We start from the raw sequence: 15,063 nt of genomic DNA, 5'->3' as shown, positions 1-15,063 counted from the left end.
GTGAGTAAAACTTAGCTACAGCGCAGACCGCCCAGTGTCAGGGTCAGGGTCACTGGGCCCTCTCCAAGCATGAGAGCCGTCCCGCCCTGCAGGACCACATGGAAAGCTCTGGCTGCTCCCCCAGTACACAGTCCTCAGTCTCCATGTCTGCTGTGTGCGTTTAGGAATTGTTTCTTGTGTAAATATGTGATCACAGGCTTGGTAGGCGGTCTGTAGCTTGTTCACATGCTCCACGTGTTGGGCATCGCCATCATCGCACCGGTGATGCAGACGGGCTGCCAGTGCTCAGAAGGGCTCCCTCTGTGCTCTCGACTCTCTGAAAGCCGCCCCTCTCCATACCCAGAGGAACTGTTACCTAAAAATCCACAAGCTGGCCTCAGCAGGGCATTTCAGGGAATTCGTGTGTGAATTTAATTTTGAAAATAGAACCTTATTAAATGTGAGGAGGATCCTATCAAGGAAAGAAACCACAAGGTAAATTGTTTAGGGACCTGAAGAGCCCTGCCTGCCTCCAGAGAATGGGCCTATCAATCACAGGCCTCTCCCACCAGCACCCCCACCCTCCTAGAGGCCTGTCAATCACAGGGCCCTCCCACCAGCACCCCCACCCACCCTGCTGCCCCACCCTCCTAGAGGCCTGTCAATCACAGGCCCCTCCAGCCAGCAGCCCCACCCTCCTCTGGGAGACCCGTAGCATTGCAGATTCCCAGTGGCCAAGTCAGCATGTTGGACCCTCTTACTCTGGACCCGCATCTTGGGGTGGGTCCCACAGGAGGGGTGCATGGGACCCTCCCATGGTTCCACCCAGCCCTTCCCCTCCTGACTGCTTACCCCACTGGCCATTTTGTGGGCTCTGCCTCAGGCCCTCCAGGCCAGCTACACCAGGAGGCTGAGCACCTCGTCTCCTTCAGCCTACTCATCTCCCTGCCCCAGGTCCACCCAGACAGTGGCCAGAGGGTCACTGATGTCCCCCAGCTGGTGCACCCGCCCTTCTGGCTTCTCCAGCTGAGCTGGGCCCCTCTCCTTGCAGGGTGGTCCCTCAGCTTTGCCCTCCTCCACCTCTTCCTACGCACCATCCAGGCCTCTGCTCCCTGGGGAGGCCTTCCATAGCAACCAGCCACATAGTGCCCTCCCAGCCCCAGTGAACCCCCGGCCACCAGCCCTGCTTTATTTTTACATTTTTACCCCAAAGGCAGGCCAGGCATCATTGAAAGTGAAAAGTGAAAGTCACTCAGTCGTGTCTGACTCTTTGCAGCCCCGTGGACTGTAGCTTGCCAGGCTCTTCTGTCCGTGGAATTCTCCAGGTCAGAATACTAGAGTGGGAAACAGTTCTTTTCTCCAGGAGATCTTCCCAACCCAGGGATCGAACCCAGGTCACCCACATTGCAGGTGGATTCTTTACCATCTAAGCCACCAGGGAAGCCCTCTAAAGGCATCATTGGGAGAGTAAATAACTGTGTTGAATGACATGAGTGGTCGACAAGAGTTTCTCTCCCAAGTTTTATTTCATCAGGATCAGAGCTGAGGGGCTCCTGCCACTGACCCCAGAGTTGGATGGTCTGGTCGCCGCCTGCCTGGGCCTCTCAGGACAAGGGTAACCCTAGCCTGTGTATCCTGCAGGTTGTTCCTGGTCATCGAGTACGTCAACGGGGGCGACCTCATGTTCCACATGCAGAGGCAGAGGAAGCTGCCCGAGGAGCACGCCAGGTGGGTGCAGCTGGGGCAGGCACGGGGGTGGGGGGAGGGGCAGGGGAGGCCAGGCCACAGCCTGGAGGGTCCTGGGAGTGACCCGGCCTTGGTCCTGACCCTCGGCGCTCAGTGTACGCAGTGATGCCATCCGGCCTCAGCAGGATGATCTTTGTTATTAAATGATTCTCAGGGACACTGACCACATTGGCTACCCCCTCCCCCCTACAGCCTCGACCTCACAGGTGGGTGGGGCATTTATTTCCACCCCATACACATCTCTTTCCTGTTTTCCCATACTTTTTTCCCTTTTCCTCATTTCCTCACTTAAAAATAATTCCACATGGCACTGTGAGTCACCATAGGTCCTTTTTGGGGAGAGGCAAGTAATAAATCAAGAACCCCACATGCTCATGTTCTCCTTTTTTAATTGTGGAAAAATACGCATAACATAAAATTCCCACCTCAACCATTTTTAAGTGCACAGCCAGTGGCATCAGGCACATTCACATTGCTGTGCAGCCATGCCCAACACCATCTCCAGGACTTTCGTCTCCAGGACTTTCATTGCCAGGACTTTCTCCTCTTCCTGGACCGAAGCTCTGTCCCCATAAAACACTCGTTCCACATCCCCTCCCTCAACCCACACACTCCTACTTTGTCTCTGTGACTCTGACTCCTCCAGGGACCTCAGAGAAGTGGAATCACATAGGATGCATCCTCCTGCATCTGGTTTGTTTCACTCCGTGTCATGTCCTAAGGTCCATCTACATTGGAGCAGGTGTCAGTGTCGGCACCTCCTCCCTTTCCAAGGCTGGATCCTATTCTATCACAGGAATGGACCACATTTTATCCTCATCTTTTGACGAACACTTGGGTTGCTTCCATGATTTAGCTACTGTGAATAGTACTGCTGTGAACAAGGGGGTACAAATACCCATTTGAGCCCCTGTTTTCAATTCTTTCGAGTTATTCACAGAAGTGGAATTGCTGGGTCACATGATAATTCTATTTTTAATGTTCTGAGGACCTTCCAAGCTATTTTCCACAGCAGCTGCACCATTTTACATCCCAACCAGCAGTGCATGAGGGTTGCAGTTTCTCCACATCCTTGCCAGCACTTGTCATTTTCTGTTCGAGGGGATGGGGGGCCTGTTGTATAGTGGCTGTCTTGGTAGGTGTGAGGTGGTGTCTCATGGTAGGTTTGGGTTGTGTCTCCCTGACCATAGGGATGCTGCCTGTCTTTCCCGGTCCTGTGGGCCCACGTGTGTCTTGCCCAGTCCTATTGGCCCATGAGCTCATCAGTAGAGAATTCCAAGGTCTTGTGTCCTCCTGTCCAGGTTCCTGTTTGGGTTATCTCTGCTGATGACAGGTGTTGCCCCTTCCCCAGGTTCTATGCTGCTGAAATTTGTATCGCACTCAACTTCCTACACGAGAGAGGGATTATCTACCGGGACCTGAAGCTGGACAATGTCCTCCTTGACGCCGATGGCCACATCAAGCTGACGGACTATGGCATGTGCAAGGTGAGCATCCCGCCCACTGCTCCTACCCGCCCGCCTCCCAGGGTCATGGCCAGCCTGGCGTCCGCACCATCTCACCCATGCCTGGTCTCCGGCACCTCCACATGACCACAGTCCTCTGCATTCTCCCACTAGTGGGGGCGTGTCTGGGGGTGCCCTCCCTCCTGGTAATTGGCTTTGTCCCCACAGGAAGGCCTGGGCCCTGGTGATACAACAAGCACTTTCTGCGGAACCCCGAACTACATCGCCCCTGAAATCCTGCGCGGAGAAGAGTATGGTGAGCACGGGTGGGACAGGCACTCAGCTCTGAGGCTGGAGTGGACCAGGACACCCAGACACCCCAAGCCCTGAGACCCTCCTTTGCCCAGGGACTTGGATCTGAGTCGGAAGTGGACCAGGACACCCTGAGCCCTGGGAGCTGCCTCTGCCGGAGACTCTGTGATGGAGCACAGAGGGAAGGAGGCAATCCTAGTGGGGCTAACCCTGCCGGGGTCCTAACCAGGGTCTCTGGGGAGCGGGCCCAGCTGCCAGGAAGAGGGTTTCCTGACCAAATTCCACTAAAACACACACCCTTACTTTGTCCAGCCCCAGGTCATCACCTGGCCTCAGTCCCAGCTGTTGTCCCATGTGTCCACCTGAGTGTCCCCTGGGGAGCTCACTGGACAGGATCCCTCTGGTCATGGAGCCCAAAAGGCTTGGGAAGAAGACAATGCAAAGACAGGCCCCAAGCAGGGGTCCCAAGCCACTGGTGCCGCCCACGAGTGTGGGTTCCCCAAACCCACCAGAACCACCCACAGCCCCTGTGACACTGGAGTGCATCCACACCCTCCTCTGGGTGTGAAATGAAAATGAGATTAGAACATATGTACATACGTGTCTGTGTGTGCACACCCCTTGCATTTTTGGGTTCTGCTGTTTTCCCATCACAAGTACTCTTTCAAATAGTTCCACATATTTTCTTTGCCATTGAAATTGGGGGGTAGCAGGGTGGGCAGGTTCTCTTCCCCCTCAGATCCCTGGGCACCCGGGAGGCCAGTACAATTGAAGTCACTTAATAACCAAACAAGGAGGATGGACAGCAGCCATGGTCCAGAGCAGAGTCTATAGCCCTCCCAGGATGGGGGTCCTCTGTGTGACAGAGCTTCACACCTTTGGACATCGGGGGCGGCTGGCTGTCCCTGGGCTTCCTTCATATGAAGACAGCTTTACAACCGCCAAGACGGTGGACAGAGTGGAGGCCAGGCCACCTGGAGATGCTGGGGACACCCAGCCTCAGCTGTGGTCCAGGCCCAGGTCACAGCTGTTGCCTGTGACTGGATAGCACAAATGGAGAATCCTGGCCTGACCAGCCTGGCTCTCCCTCAGGGTTCAGCGTGGACTGGTGGGCGCTGGGCGTGCTGATGTTCGAGATGATGGCAGGCCGCTCCCCCTTCGACATCATCACTGACAACCCCGACATGAACACTGAAGACTACCTTTTCCAAGGTGCGTGGGCCATATGTCCTATTCCCTCCATGCCCTGTGTGTTTTCCCCTTTTAGAAGTGGGGGTGAAAGAGTCTCCTGACTGGTTGCTGTGGCTGCCATAGACTAGGTGGGGCCACCTGTCCACTACTGGCTCTCAGGGAGCAAAGCATGGTGGGCAGGAGGATACTGCTCTTTCACATCCATGAGAAAGAATCTGTCCTGATTTAGTCCAGGCCCCCTTCTCCCCACCTCCGGTGTGCACCTGAGTCCCAGCGGGGGCTGTGCTCAGCCTCAGCTCCTTGCCATCTGGGCCCCTGGAGCAGAACTGACTGCCCCCAGGATGTTGACCCAGGCTGTCCCCACAGTGCCCTCCTGCGCCTGTGGACGTGGGGAGGCTGTCCCCACAGTGCCCTCCTGCGCCTGTGGACATGGGGAGGCTGTCCCATAGTGCCCTCTTGTGCCTGTGGACCTGGGGAGGCTGTCCCACAGTGCCCTCTTGTGCCTGTGGATGGGGAAGGTGTCCCAGTGTTGTCTTGCGCCTGTGGACGTGGGAAGACAGGACCAGCTGAGCTGCCGTTGGTTCATCCCTGATCATGAGCATGCCTGATTATGGGCACCAGGGCCTCTGAGGCTTGGAGACCCTGCTGGGGTGCAGGAAGAGGCCCAGGCCACCGTGACTGCTGCGACCCTCTCTCCTGGAAAAGGTTCCCAGTACCTTGCAGGCTGCTGGGAAGAGCTGACAGGCTGGGGGTGAGGAGGGGGAGCTGGAGGAGGGGCAGCAGAAGGAACAACTCTCTCCTCCGGTCCTGCAGTCATCCTGGAGAAGCCCATCCGGATCCCCCGGTTCCTGTCCGTCAAGGCCTCCCACGTGTTGAAAGGATTTTTAAACAAGGTATGCCCCTGTGGCACCCCAGCGGCCATGGCTGCAGCCCTTCCTCAGCTACTGGGGTTGAGGCTTTACCACCTGGTCTGCTAGTTCAGTGCTGGACGTGGGTGTGACTCTGCTTCCTTCCTTGGTGGTCCTATGGCTGCTTATTCACACTTGACAAAAGATAATGAGGAGATACTATGCCAAGGAGGCATTTCCTGAAGGAGCTTAACCTGTTGGGAGGAAGCAGTTTCACCTGGGTCGGGGGCCGGCCATGGATGGTTTGCTTTGCTGATGCTGTTTAACACCCGCTACTGAGTAGGGCTGCCCTACTCTGTGCTGACTTGTCCTCATTTGAACTCTGACCCCCCAGGACCCCAAGGAGAGGCTTGGCTGCCGGCCGCAGACTGGATTTTCTGATATCAAGTCTCACGCCTTCTTCCGCAGTATAGACTGGGACCTGGTAAAGTGGTTGGAACCTGATACGCACCTCTCTGGGGGGCAGGGGCCTCCAGGGGGCAGGATGGGTGGAAATGGGGGTGCATTGGGAAACACTGATTGAGAACAAGGAGGCGGGCTGTGACAAGGCCCTGGTGGCAGTGCTTCCTGAAGGTCCTGAGAGCAGCCTTGCTGGGGTGTCCAATTCATGCTGTGCTGGGTGTCCTGTGGGGGTGTGTTTGGGTGGATGAGCACAGCCATACACCCATTGATTGAGCTCCATGTCCACGCCCTGAGTCAGCTCACAGATACTTCCACTTAACCATCTAGCTAGTCCCAACTAGACACCTAGGTGCGCTGTGGCCCCTCCCCCTACAGTGGCCCTTGACCCACCCAGTCCTGGGGACTCAACCTTCTGGGTCTGGGCCTTCTCCCACCCCCAGTGCTGCCACCCGGGGCCCTGGGATCGCCGTGTGCACATGGGTGTGTGGGCACCTGCATGCATGCACATACACACACTGGTAGCCCCCTTCTGCCAGTGGGGTCCACCCATCCCCTCTGTTCCGCACCCCCCTCCTGCATCCCCTGGGTGAGAGAGATAGGTGTGCCTCTCCAGGTGGCCTGGGTGTGCTGGCCTCAGCCCTGACACTACCGGGCGGGACTGGGGGATTCATCTCTGTGACATTCTCATTTCCTGCACCAACTTCATTAGCAGAACTTGTGTGTTCAGCTTCCCAAATCCCCCAAACTTACAGGACCTGTTTCAACCTTCCAGGCCCAGTTTGCTTTTGTTGCCATAAGTGGTGTTCCTAAGGGCCCTGGCCCCACAATGCAAAGACAGGGTGAGCTGAAGTGGACTGGAGGCTTATTTCTGACTTGGCTGGAGCTCTCTCCCTACAGGGACCTTGGGACAGTTCCATGTCTCCAACCTGGTCACGTGGAGGCCCCACCCAGGCAGGGGTTTCCAGGCTGGCTCACTCAGGACCCTCCAAGGGAAGGCAGCAGCCAGTCCTGAAAGGCCGGGGTCATCCACCCCCTGAATCAAGCTGTCCCAGCTGTGAGAGTACAGTGGTCCAACTGGAGGACTGGCTCCTGCCTGTCCTCTGGCTCCAGCTTCCCTTCTGACTGGGACGGTCCCTCCGGGCAGGGATCTCCATGCCTCAGTGTGGCTCTATCTGAGGTCTGAGGAGCAGGCCTGGCCCAGCACCTGTGTGCAGCACACACTTGGTGGAGGGAGGGGAGAAGAGGTAGAGTATATGAACCTGGGGGCCCATGCCCGCCCCCCTCGGTGATTGGAACCACTCGTGAGTTGCTCTACGTCCTCCACGTGACTCTACCCTCTCCAGACACCACTATGTCTCAACCCCCAAGATGAGACGTGCATCCCTTTGGGATTAGGAATACTAGTCTAGAATACTAGAAATGGCTGTTTAAGGCTTCTCGGGAGGAGGGGTCCCAGTGGAACATAGGTATCCCTACCAAGCCCCAGCTCTCTTACCACCAGGGTTCCAAGATTAAAACTCCCTAAACCAGCCTCCTTTGGTTTAAGGAGTGGGGTTGCAGGCCCTCGATGGCATGGGGTATGTCTCTCATGGTCTGTGCTGCCAGCACTTTTCAGCTCACGTAGAGTTTTTCTGACTTTGGCAGAAATTTCTGCTACACTTTAGAGAAAAACAATTGACCATCAAACGAGCTGTATATACTTAAGCACCCTTTTTTCTGTTTGATTCTGTGGTTTGAGTTTGCAAAGCGCCGAGACGGCGCAAGTGGCTCTGACCGTATATCTTCCTGCAGCTGGGGAAGAAGCAGGCCCTCCCGCCCTTCCAGCCGCAGATCACAGACGACTATGGCCTGGACAACTTCGATACGCAGTTCACCAGCGAGCCGGTGCAGCTGACCCCTGACGACGAGTAAGGCCTGCACCACGGTGGGGCAGGGTGTCGAGCTGCAGGGGCGGGGAGGAAGTATCCCAGGTGGAGGCAGGGCGTCCTGAACTTTGTTGGGGAGGAGTCCCATGCAGGGGTGGGGCGTCCTTAGCTGCGGGGCGAGACAGGGCCAGGTCTCGAACACGCCCACCAAGCCTCCTCTGTCCTGCGCCACAGGGACGTAATCAAGAGGATCGACCAGTCAGAGTTTGAAGGGTTCGAGTACATCAACCCACTGCTGCTGTCCACTGAGGAGTCCGTATGAGGCGCCGCGCTCTCGTTGTGGACACGTGGACGGCCCTGGCCCTGGCCCTGACCCCTGCGCATGCATGCGGGGCCGGGCGTGGGCCGGTGCCCAGGGCAGAACAGCCTCCCCGTGCGGCCCATGGGCCTCAGGCCCAGAGGAACTTGCTTCTCGCGCCTGCGCCGCAGGGGCCACGGTGACCGTGTCCGAGGGAGAAACTGCCCCCAACTTCGAAGGTGCACACTTTCCACAGAAGCAGAACTGACCTGCTCCACCTGGAGTTGGCCTGTAATGTCCCGAGGAATAAAGTGTCCCTCTGATGCTGGCGCTTCCCTCTGATGCCTTTTTTCCGCGGGGGGCACCCGCCCAGAGTCGCAGGCGCGGCCCACGCGGAGGAGGCATGGCCGGAGTGTAAGTGCCTGCGCAGTGGAGTTTATACAAATTCGGAACATTTTCTAAATCCTGGTAAGTTCCTGTTGTTAATATTTAACAAGTATTTTCATACCGAGCATGTCAGCAGTTCCTGTGGTCTGACGCCCAGGTTACACCTTCACCAGGTGGGCTCCATCGGTCCCAACCCGGGCCTTAGACTGACCAGGAAAATTGGGTCATAGAGGTTCTAAAACAAGGCTCACCAAAGCACCCGCAAACCAAAAAAAAAAAAAACCCACAAAGTTGAAAAAGAAATCTGCACAAAATATATTTCTGGAAACACTAAGCAGTGCCTGCATTATGTCTTGTGTTATGTATCAGATTTTTGGAGAGTATTTTTATCAGGAGTAATAATGCTCAGAATTAGACATATTAAAAGGGTATGTGTATGATGGGCCCTAGCCTTAAAGGAATAAGATTTAAAATATTTAGAAGGATGCACCTCCCGGCAGGGCTCACCTCCTCCTTCCCATGACCTGCAGGGGGCACGGTGGGGCCACCAGGCCACCCTCCGTCTTAGGTAAAAGGCTGAACCCAAGGTTTTTTAGAAAGAGGTAAATCATGTGGGTTTTTTAAGTCCCTGATATTGTCAAGTGTGGCTCAGGCCAGGCAGAGTGGGGAGGAGGGCCTTGTGCACCCTCAGGACACTGGTCCCTGGATGTCCCTTGTGGGTGTGGGTCCCACATCGCCATGCACCCTTGGGCCTCGCTTCTCTCAGTGTGGCAGCGGCCTGGAGCAGATAACAGCAGTTGAAAATAAAGAAGCTGCTGGCTTGGCCTGACCCTGCACAGACACACCAGCCTCCCCTGGTGCCCCCAGACTCCCTGGGCATCCCAGCCAGGCCCCAGTGGCAGGCCAGCACCTCTAGAATGTGGAGACTTGCACCTCCCCACCCCCACCCCCCAAAATGGAAGTGAGGGCCCTGGGCCAGAGTCAGGGCTGCCCGGGCCTGGTGGGTGTGGTGACCCTGTGGTGACATCATAGGAGGGCTATGCAGTCACCTGGGGAGACCCCAGTGTGCCCACAAACGGGGTCACGTGCCACCTCAGGGACAGTGACACCTCTGCTCAGACAGTATAGGGGCCGCAGATTTGTTCACACTTACGGCATTGATGTCAACGCTGCGGTGGTGCCAGATACAGCCTCCTAGTCGCCAGTGTGGTTGCTGGTGTACAGACCTATGTGTAACCTGGGCTCCTGGCCAGGGTGATTTTGTGCATGGTCCCATGCTTTTATAAATTTAGAAGGCAAAGGATGTGCCCAGGTGGGTCCAGCGGTTCCAGTCACAACACGGCATGTCCTCTGATATGGTTCTTGGAAACGGGCGCCTTCAGGACTGTGAAGCAGGAGACACGTTCTGTGGTTTTGTACAGTGAGTGGTGGGCCGTGGCCTTGGCCTTCCTTTTGCAGAGGGCATGCCCACCAGGGCCACAGCTGCTCAAGTCTTGCACGTTATTAAAGACTTTAATGACAACGCGTGCTGTCGTCATTTTCATTAAAAGTAGGTATCTCCAGGAACAAAGGCTTCTGAAGATGCTTTTTAAAAACAAGTTTTATTTTTCAGAGCAGTTTTAGGTCCCTCACTTCCATTTCTGGTGGGGAGGAAGACAGAGACCCCTTCTCCCCAGCCCCCGCCTTCACATCCCCAGGGGGTGCACTTGTTGCAAATGAGAGGCTGCACTGACACGTCAAGTCATAAAGTGTTTTTCTGCCCTAAAAATCCTCTGTGCTCTGCCTGTTTATACCCTCTCCCCACTAATCCCTGATAACCGCTGATCTTTTCGCTGTCTCCATGCGTTCTGCCTTTTCCAGAACAGCCTAGAGTTGGAATTGCTCAGCTTGTAGCCTTTCACTGTACCGTGTGCACGGAGTTTTCCTCCGTGTCTTTTCATGGCTTGCCTGAAGCCTTTCTTGAAAATACTGACTTCTGGACGGTAACCTTAGACTTTTGCAGCCATGGCTGAGCTGAAGATGAGGCTTTTCCAGAACCTGTGGACTGACGGCACAGGAGAGAAGACCCCCTGCACAGGGCCTCCAAGACAAAGCTCACACAGGACGTCAGCAGGCGGACCTGATCCCTCTCTGCAAATTCCAGGGGCTGCTCTGCCTCCCTGCAGCTGCAGGAGCAGGTTCACCTGGGGATTCAAATTCAAACATGGTCATGAAGCCCGAGTCAAGTTCATGGAGTCAGCAAAGCATCCATTCCCAAGCCACCCTGAGTTCAAATACTCTCACTGCTGGTGACACTGTCCCTGTCACCCACCTGGGGTTGGTCCGTCTGCTGGGTGGCCCTGTCCACCTCAGTCATCACATCGCTCAGCATCAGCAGAAAAGGAAAAAGGACTCAGTGTTTCGGTATCAACACAAAGAGATAGGACACGAGCGCTTCACGCCGACGTGCTTTAATATGCAGCTTTTGGGGACAGAGCAGAGAGGAGGTGGCCCAGCCAGGGCGGGGGAGGCACTGGCCAGGCTGCTCACCACTCTATGTCATCCGTGCTGTCTGCCAGGCACTGGGCCAGGTGGCCATCGATGTCCAGCTGCGCCAGCCTGTGAGCAGAGGAGAGGGGAGGGTCATGGGCGGGGAGGGTGCCCAGCCAGAGTATGTGTCTCTCACTTTCACACCCCTCCTGGGAGCTGATAACAGAAAAACCCAGGATGGTCCCCTCAGCTGGCAGAACAGGGGGCAGGGGTCCCCCAATGAGAAAGGGCCTTTCCAGACCCTGTTCCTGGGTCCAAGGTCCCCAGGGCACCAGACTCCTCAAGCGCCTGCATCTGAGGGCCGGGACCCTGTGTCTGAAAAACCCCGAGAACCCACCTGCGGGTGAAGGGTGTAGGTGGGCTCAGCAGAATCGGGCCCTGAGATGGAGGGCGGGGTCTTCCCCACCCCTTCTCAGGCAGAAGCTCTTATCACATGTGCCCCGGGCGACCCTTCCCTCCTCTGACAACCACTGGGAAAAGACAGGGAGTAAAGGGTGGCACCTCACCATAGAGAGCAGTCACTATGAGGGTGGGCATGCACCTCGGGCCAGACTTGGCCCTGCTGGGGAGGGGATGGCCCATGAGGGTCTGGGCGCTGCCTGTGCTGTCCCTCAGTGGGGAGCATTGTCTGGGGTTTCCTCAGAACCCCCTCAACGAGAGCTCTGAGGCAGATCCCACTCGAGCCCAAAGCCTGCTGTGTGGACTGATGGCCCAGACCTTCCAGGACACCCAGCAGTACAAGGGGCCTAGGGGCCAGTGAGACCCCACGGGCCAACCTGGGTCTCGTGCAAATGCAGGGACTCATCTTCCTGTCAAGTGGCAGGTGGAGCCAGTCTTCCTGACTACCCCAGAGCTTGTGGTACAGGGACCTGGAGGGGTGTTCGCATGCAGTCTGTGGAATCCACCATTGTGACAGCCCTCGGTGTCAGAGAGGAAGCTTGGAGAACCACCGGTTCTGAGTGACCTGTAAGCACTAGGTTGCCCAAAGCACCCAGGCTGTCCGTGCCTCCTGCAGACCAGCAGCCACCTCCCATCCCCCAGCCCCCATCCCTCCGCTGCTCAGAGGGTGGCAGGGCTTCCCCCTCTGGTCATAAACATTACCCAGAATCCTGAAAGCAAACGTGTTTCTAGACACAAGACTCATTTCTGCTCCCTCGTGCCCTGGCCTGTCCCCAGGGAGGGGGGTCCCCAAGTCACTGCAGCCTTGGGGTGGGGCCTGGCCAGGGTACACTCTCCTTAATCAAAGGGAAGAACGTATAAGAAGCACTCCAGGCGCATGGAGACCTGGACCGTCCACACCAACACCTACGCTGAGGCATTCTGCCAAGCCTTAGCTGACTGCTCAAAGAGCTCAGACTGGAACTTTCTTTCCAACATCCTTCCAAAGTCTTAGGAACTCCCTTCTTAGACTGTTTAGAAAAGCAAGCGATCCAAAAACAAAAGCTGCTCCTACAACAGAGAGGCAGGGCTGGGGTGCCCTGACAGTGTCAGAAAGCTTCAAAGGCATCTTCTGCCAAGAAAATGAATTTCCCTCCAGGGCTTCCGATGATATTTCTGTCCCTGGGTTTCTCTAAACTGGTACGAATCAAGAGGACTTAGTATTTCCAAAAGTGTTCACGGCTTCCTCAGGACTGGCAAGGGAGCTGGTGTCTTCAGCCCGCAACCATCCAAGAGCCTCAATATGGGGTAAGAGGTGTGTTCAGTGAAACGCTGGGTCTGAGGACATTTTACAAATTCTCCAGAGCACAGGCATCTCAGCGAAGCCGCCACACCTGCCCTGCTGCCACGGCAGACCTGTGCCTACTGGGGGGCTTCACCACAGGTCCTCCTGGGAACAGCCACCCCCTCGCCCTCGCTCCCTGCACAGTGAACTGTCCAAGCTCTCAAAGACTTGGTTCCTGTGAAACATCACCATTGGAGGAGCCTGGATATCTGAATGCAGATCATGTTTCTTCTCCTTTCTGCAGTCTGTGCTGCACATTTTGGTAACTGTTGTGATAACTTTTTGTCATCAGCTGCCATTTCCTTCACCCCTAGGGCTGGTTTTGTTTCCAAAAAACCAGGGACGAGGCATGTAATTCAACACAGTCTCCAGGCCACAGGCCACACAGAGTAAGACCAGCTACCAAAACCTGCCATCTATCCCCTACATCCGACCAAGCTCCTTCCTGCTGTCCTGACCCCCACGCCTGTGTCCTTAGCTATGTGACACATGGCTCAAAAGCTGGACAGGTGGGACTTAGCAAAGTCAAATTCCATTACCTTACTTTAAAAAATGCATATATGTCAGATTTCTAAAACAAAAAAAGGCATCTCTAGACACTGAAACAGAGTCTTCATTTTTAAAACCGGCAGTCCACCCATGGGGAAGGTTGTCCGAGGGACCCTAACAAAAAACTGCTCTGTGACCCACAGCCCAGACTGGCCCTGGAGGCAGTCTCACCGGCGGGTGTCAGTGTGGACCCCAATAAAGCCAGAGCCTCCTTGCCTTCACACTGCAGGGGGTGTGTCTGGGAGGCTGCAGCCTGTCAGCAGGGTCTCAGGCCGGTGTACCTGCAGGGGGACTTTCAGACCCCCAGCCCTGTGCCCTCCGGCTGATCAGCACCGCCTCTGCACTTTGCCAACTTTCTATGCATGAAATTTCACTTTAAAAAGCCAGAGTTGAGCTAAGGTACCCTAGCCTTCAGAAACTGCCTGTGGTTTCCAAACAGGGCAGGGGCCACGGGGGTGGCAGTGGAGGAGAGGGAGGCCTAGGGGGCCACTCACCCGGGGGCGAAGTCGACTTGGCACATGGGACAGCTCTGCAAGGTCATCGCACCGTCCACTGACGACTGTCGCTGGGAGGGCTGCTCCTCCGAGGGCTGCTCCTCGGCGCTGGGGGTTCCGCGGAGCTCGGGCGCTGCATATTGTTGGGGGGACCCCGTGCGCCCCCGGACCGCGCTGAGCACAAGGTCGGAGCCGCCCGAGTTCCCGCCTCGCCCCGGCGAGGGCGCCGGGAAGGGCGTCCAGAAGAAGGTCTCGGTTCCCACGGTGAATGTTTCCGGGGGCGGACGCTCAGGACTGCGCCTGGGCTCCTGCAAAAAGGAGTCGTCGGACCGCGCCCGCCTGCCCGCCCCGGCACAGCTGGAGACCCGGGGCCACGCGGGGACCACTTCACACGCACCTGGTCGGGGAAAGCGGGCAGCGGCGGCAGCTCGCCGTCCACGTTCAGGTCTGCGCTCGCGGTGCGCAGCAACTCAGTCCACAGCTTCGCGCACTCGCCGCCGTCCGGGAGGGACCCGGCGGTATTGCTCCGAGGCCTGGGGCGGCGAGGGTGGGCATAATCACAGCACAGGGGAAGCGGGGAGCGGCGCCCTCGGGGAACAGGAAGGAGGACTCAACCGGGAGAGACTGGGGGTGCAGCTCTGCAGTGGGGAGGGAGTGGGGCGGAAGGAGGGCTGGCGGGGCGGGACCGAGGCGGGTTCCAGGGAGCACGTGGGGGCGTGACACCCGGCTACCGCTGGGCCGGGGACACTAGGCCCCACCCAGGACGCTTCCCGCCCCCCGCCTCCCGCTACCCCCAGCCCCCAACCTCACCGGACCCCCAAGGGCGGCCTCCGGCGGCTCAGACTCAGCCGCGACCTCCGCGTAGCCTCCATCCACCCAGACGCCCCACGTCCGGCGGAAATGAGCGGCCGGCGCGCCAGGCCCCGCCCCTGGCACAGACCCCGCCCACAACAAGACACACCCCCAGGAGCCCGCCCTGGGTAGCCCGGCCCAGACAAGAGCGGGCCCAGGGTCCCCTCCTCAATGCCCCAGCACCGCGCAGAGAGCTCTGTGGACCCGAAATCGCACTCCCATCTGGGCGCTGGACTCGACCCCCAGACCGTGGGATGACCTCCCTCTTGTGGCAGTATCGGAGGGAGGGAGACGGAGGCCAGAGTTGCTCCCTCCCCCGTGGAGGCAGGACTGAGGTCGCGAGGCTGCCTTGCCCTGAGGGAGCCATTTTCCAGCTGAGCTGG

The 15,063-nt window shown here is 57.2% G+C and overlaps 2 protein-coding genes across 6 annotated transcripts in view; one reads left to right on the top strand and one right to left on the bottom strand.

Moving 5' to 3' along the window:
• The window catches only part of PRKCZ (protein kinase C zeta), a 99,489-nt gene extending 91,018 nt beyond the window's left edge, over window positions 1-8,471 (top strand). For 4 of the 5 annotated variants that reach the window (XM_005217021.5, XM_005217019.4, XM_005217018.5 and 1 more), the window contains 8 exons: window positions 1,621-1,707; window positions 3,077-3,212; window positions 3,399-3,486; window positions 4,575-4,694; window positions 5,487-5,566; window positions 5,916-6,005; window positions 7,775-7,890; window positions 8,083-8,471. In XM_005217021.5, the coding sequence (XP_005217078.1) occupies window positions 1,621-1,707; window positions 3,077-3,212; window positions 3,399-3,486; window positions 4,575-4,694; window positions 5,487-5,566; window positions 5,916-6,005; window positions 7,775-7,890; window positions 8,083-8,170 (805 nt within the window). In that variant the 3' untranslated portion in view covers window positions 8,171-8,471. The remainder of the gene's footprint in view (window positions 1-1,620; window positions 1,708-3,076; window positions 3,213-3,398; window positions 3,487-4,574; window positions 4,695-5,486; window positions 5,567-5,915; window positions 6,006-7,774; window positions 7,891-8,082) is intronic. The other variant, NM_001077833.2, reaches the window with a different exon arrangement.
• Window positions 8,472-10,115: 1,644 nt separating this feature from the next.
• Window positions 10,116-14,746, bottom strand: FAAP20 (FA core complex associated protein 20). Its single transcript, NM_001166564.1, has 5 exons — window positions 14,639-14,746; window positions 14,226-14,361; window positions 13,829-14,136; window positions 10,845-11,131; window positions 10,116-10,716 (listed from the first exon to the last, which is right to left on the bottom strand). The coding sequence occupies exons 1-4, from the start codon at window positions 14,698-14,700 to the stop codon at window positions 11,059-11,061; spliced, it is 579 nt and encodes a 192-aa protein (NP_001160036.1). The 5' UTR covers window positions 14,701-14,746; the 3' UTR covers window positions 10,116-10,716; window positions 10,845-11,058.
• Window positions 14,747-15,063: the final 317 nt, after the last annotated feature.

This window comes from Bos taurus, chromosome 16 (genome assembly GCF_002263795.3).
Source record: "Bos taurus isolate L1 Dominette 01449 registration number 42190680 breed Hereford chromosome 16, ARS-UCD2.0, whole genome shotgun sequence".
NCBI lineage: Eukaryota > Metazoa > Chordata > Mammalia > Artiodactyla > Bovidae > Bos > Bos taurus.
This window is presented reverse-complemented; position numbering and strand designations above follow the sequence as displayed.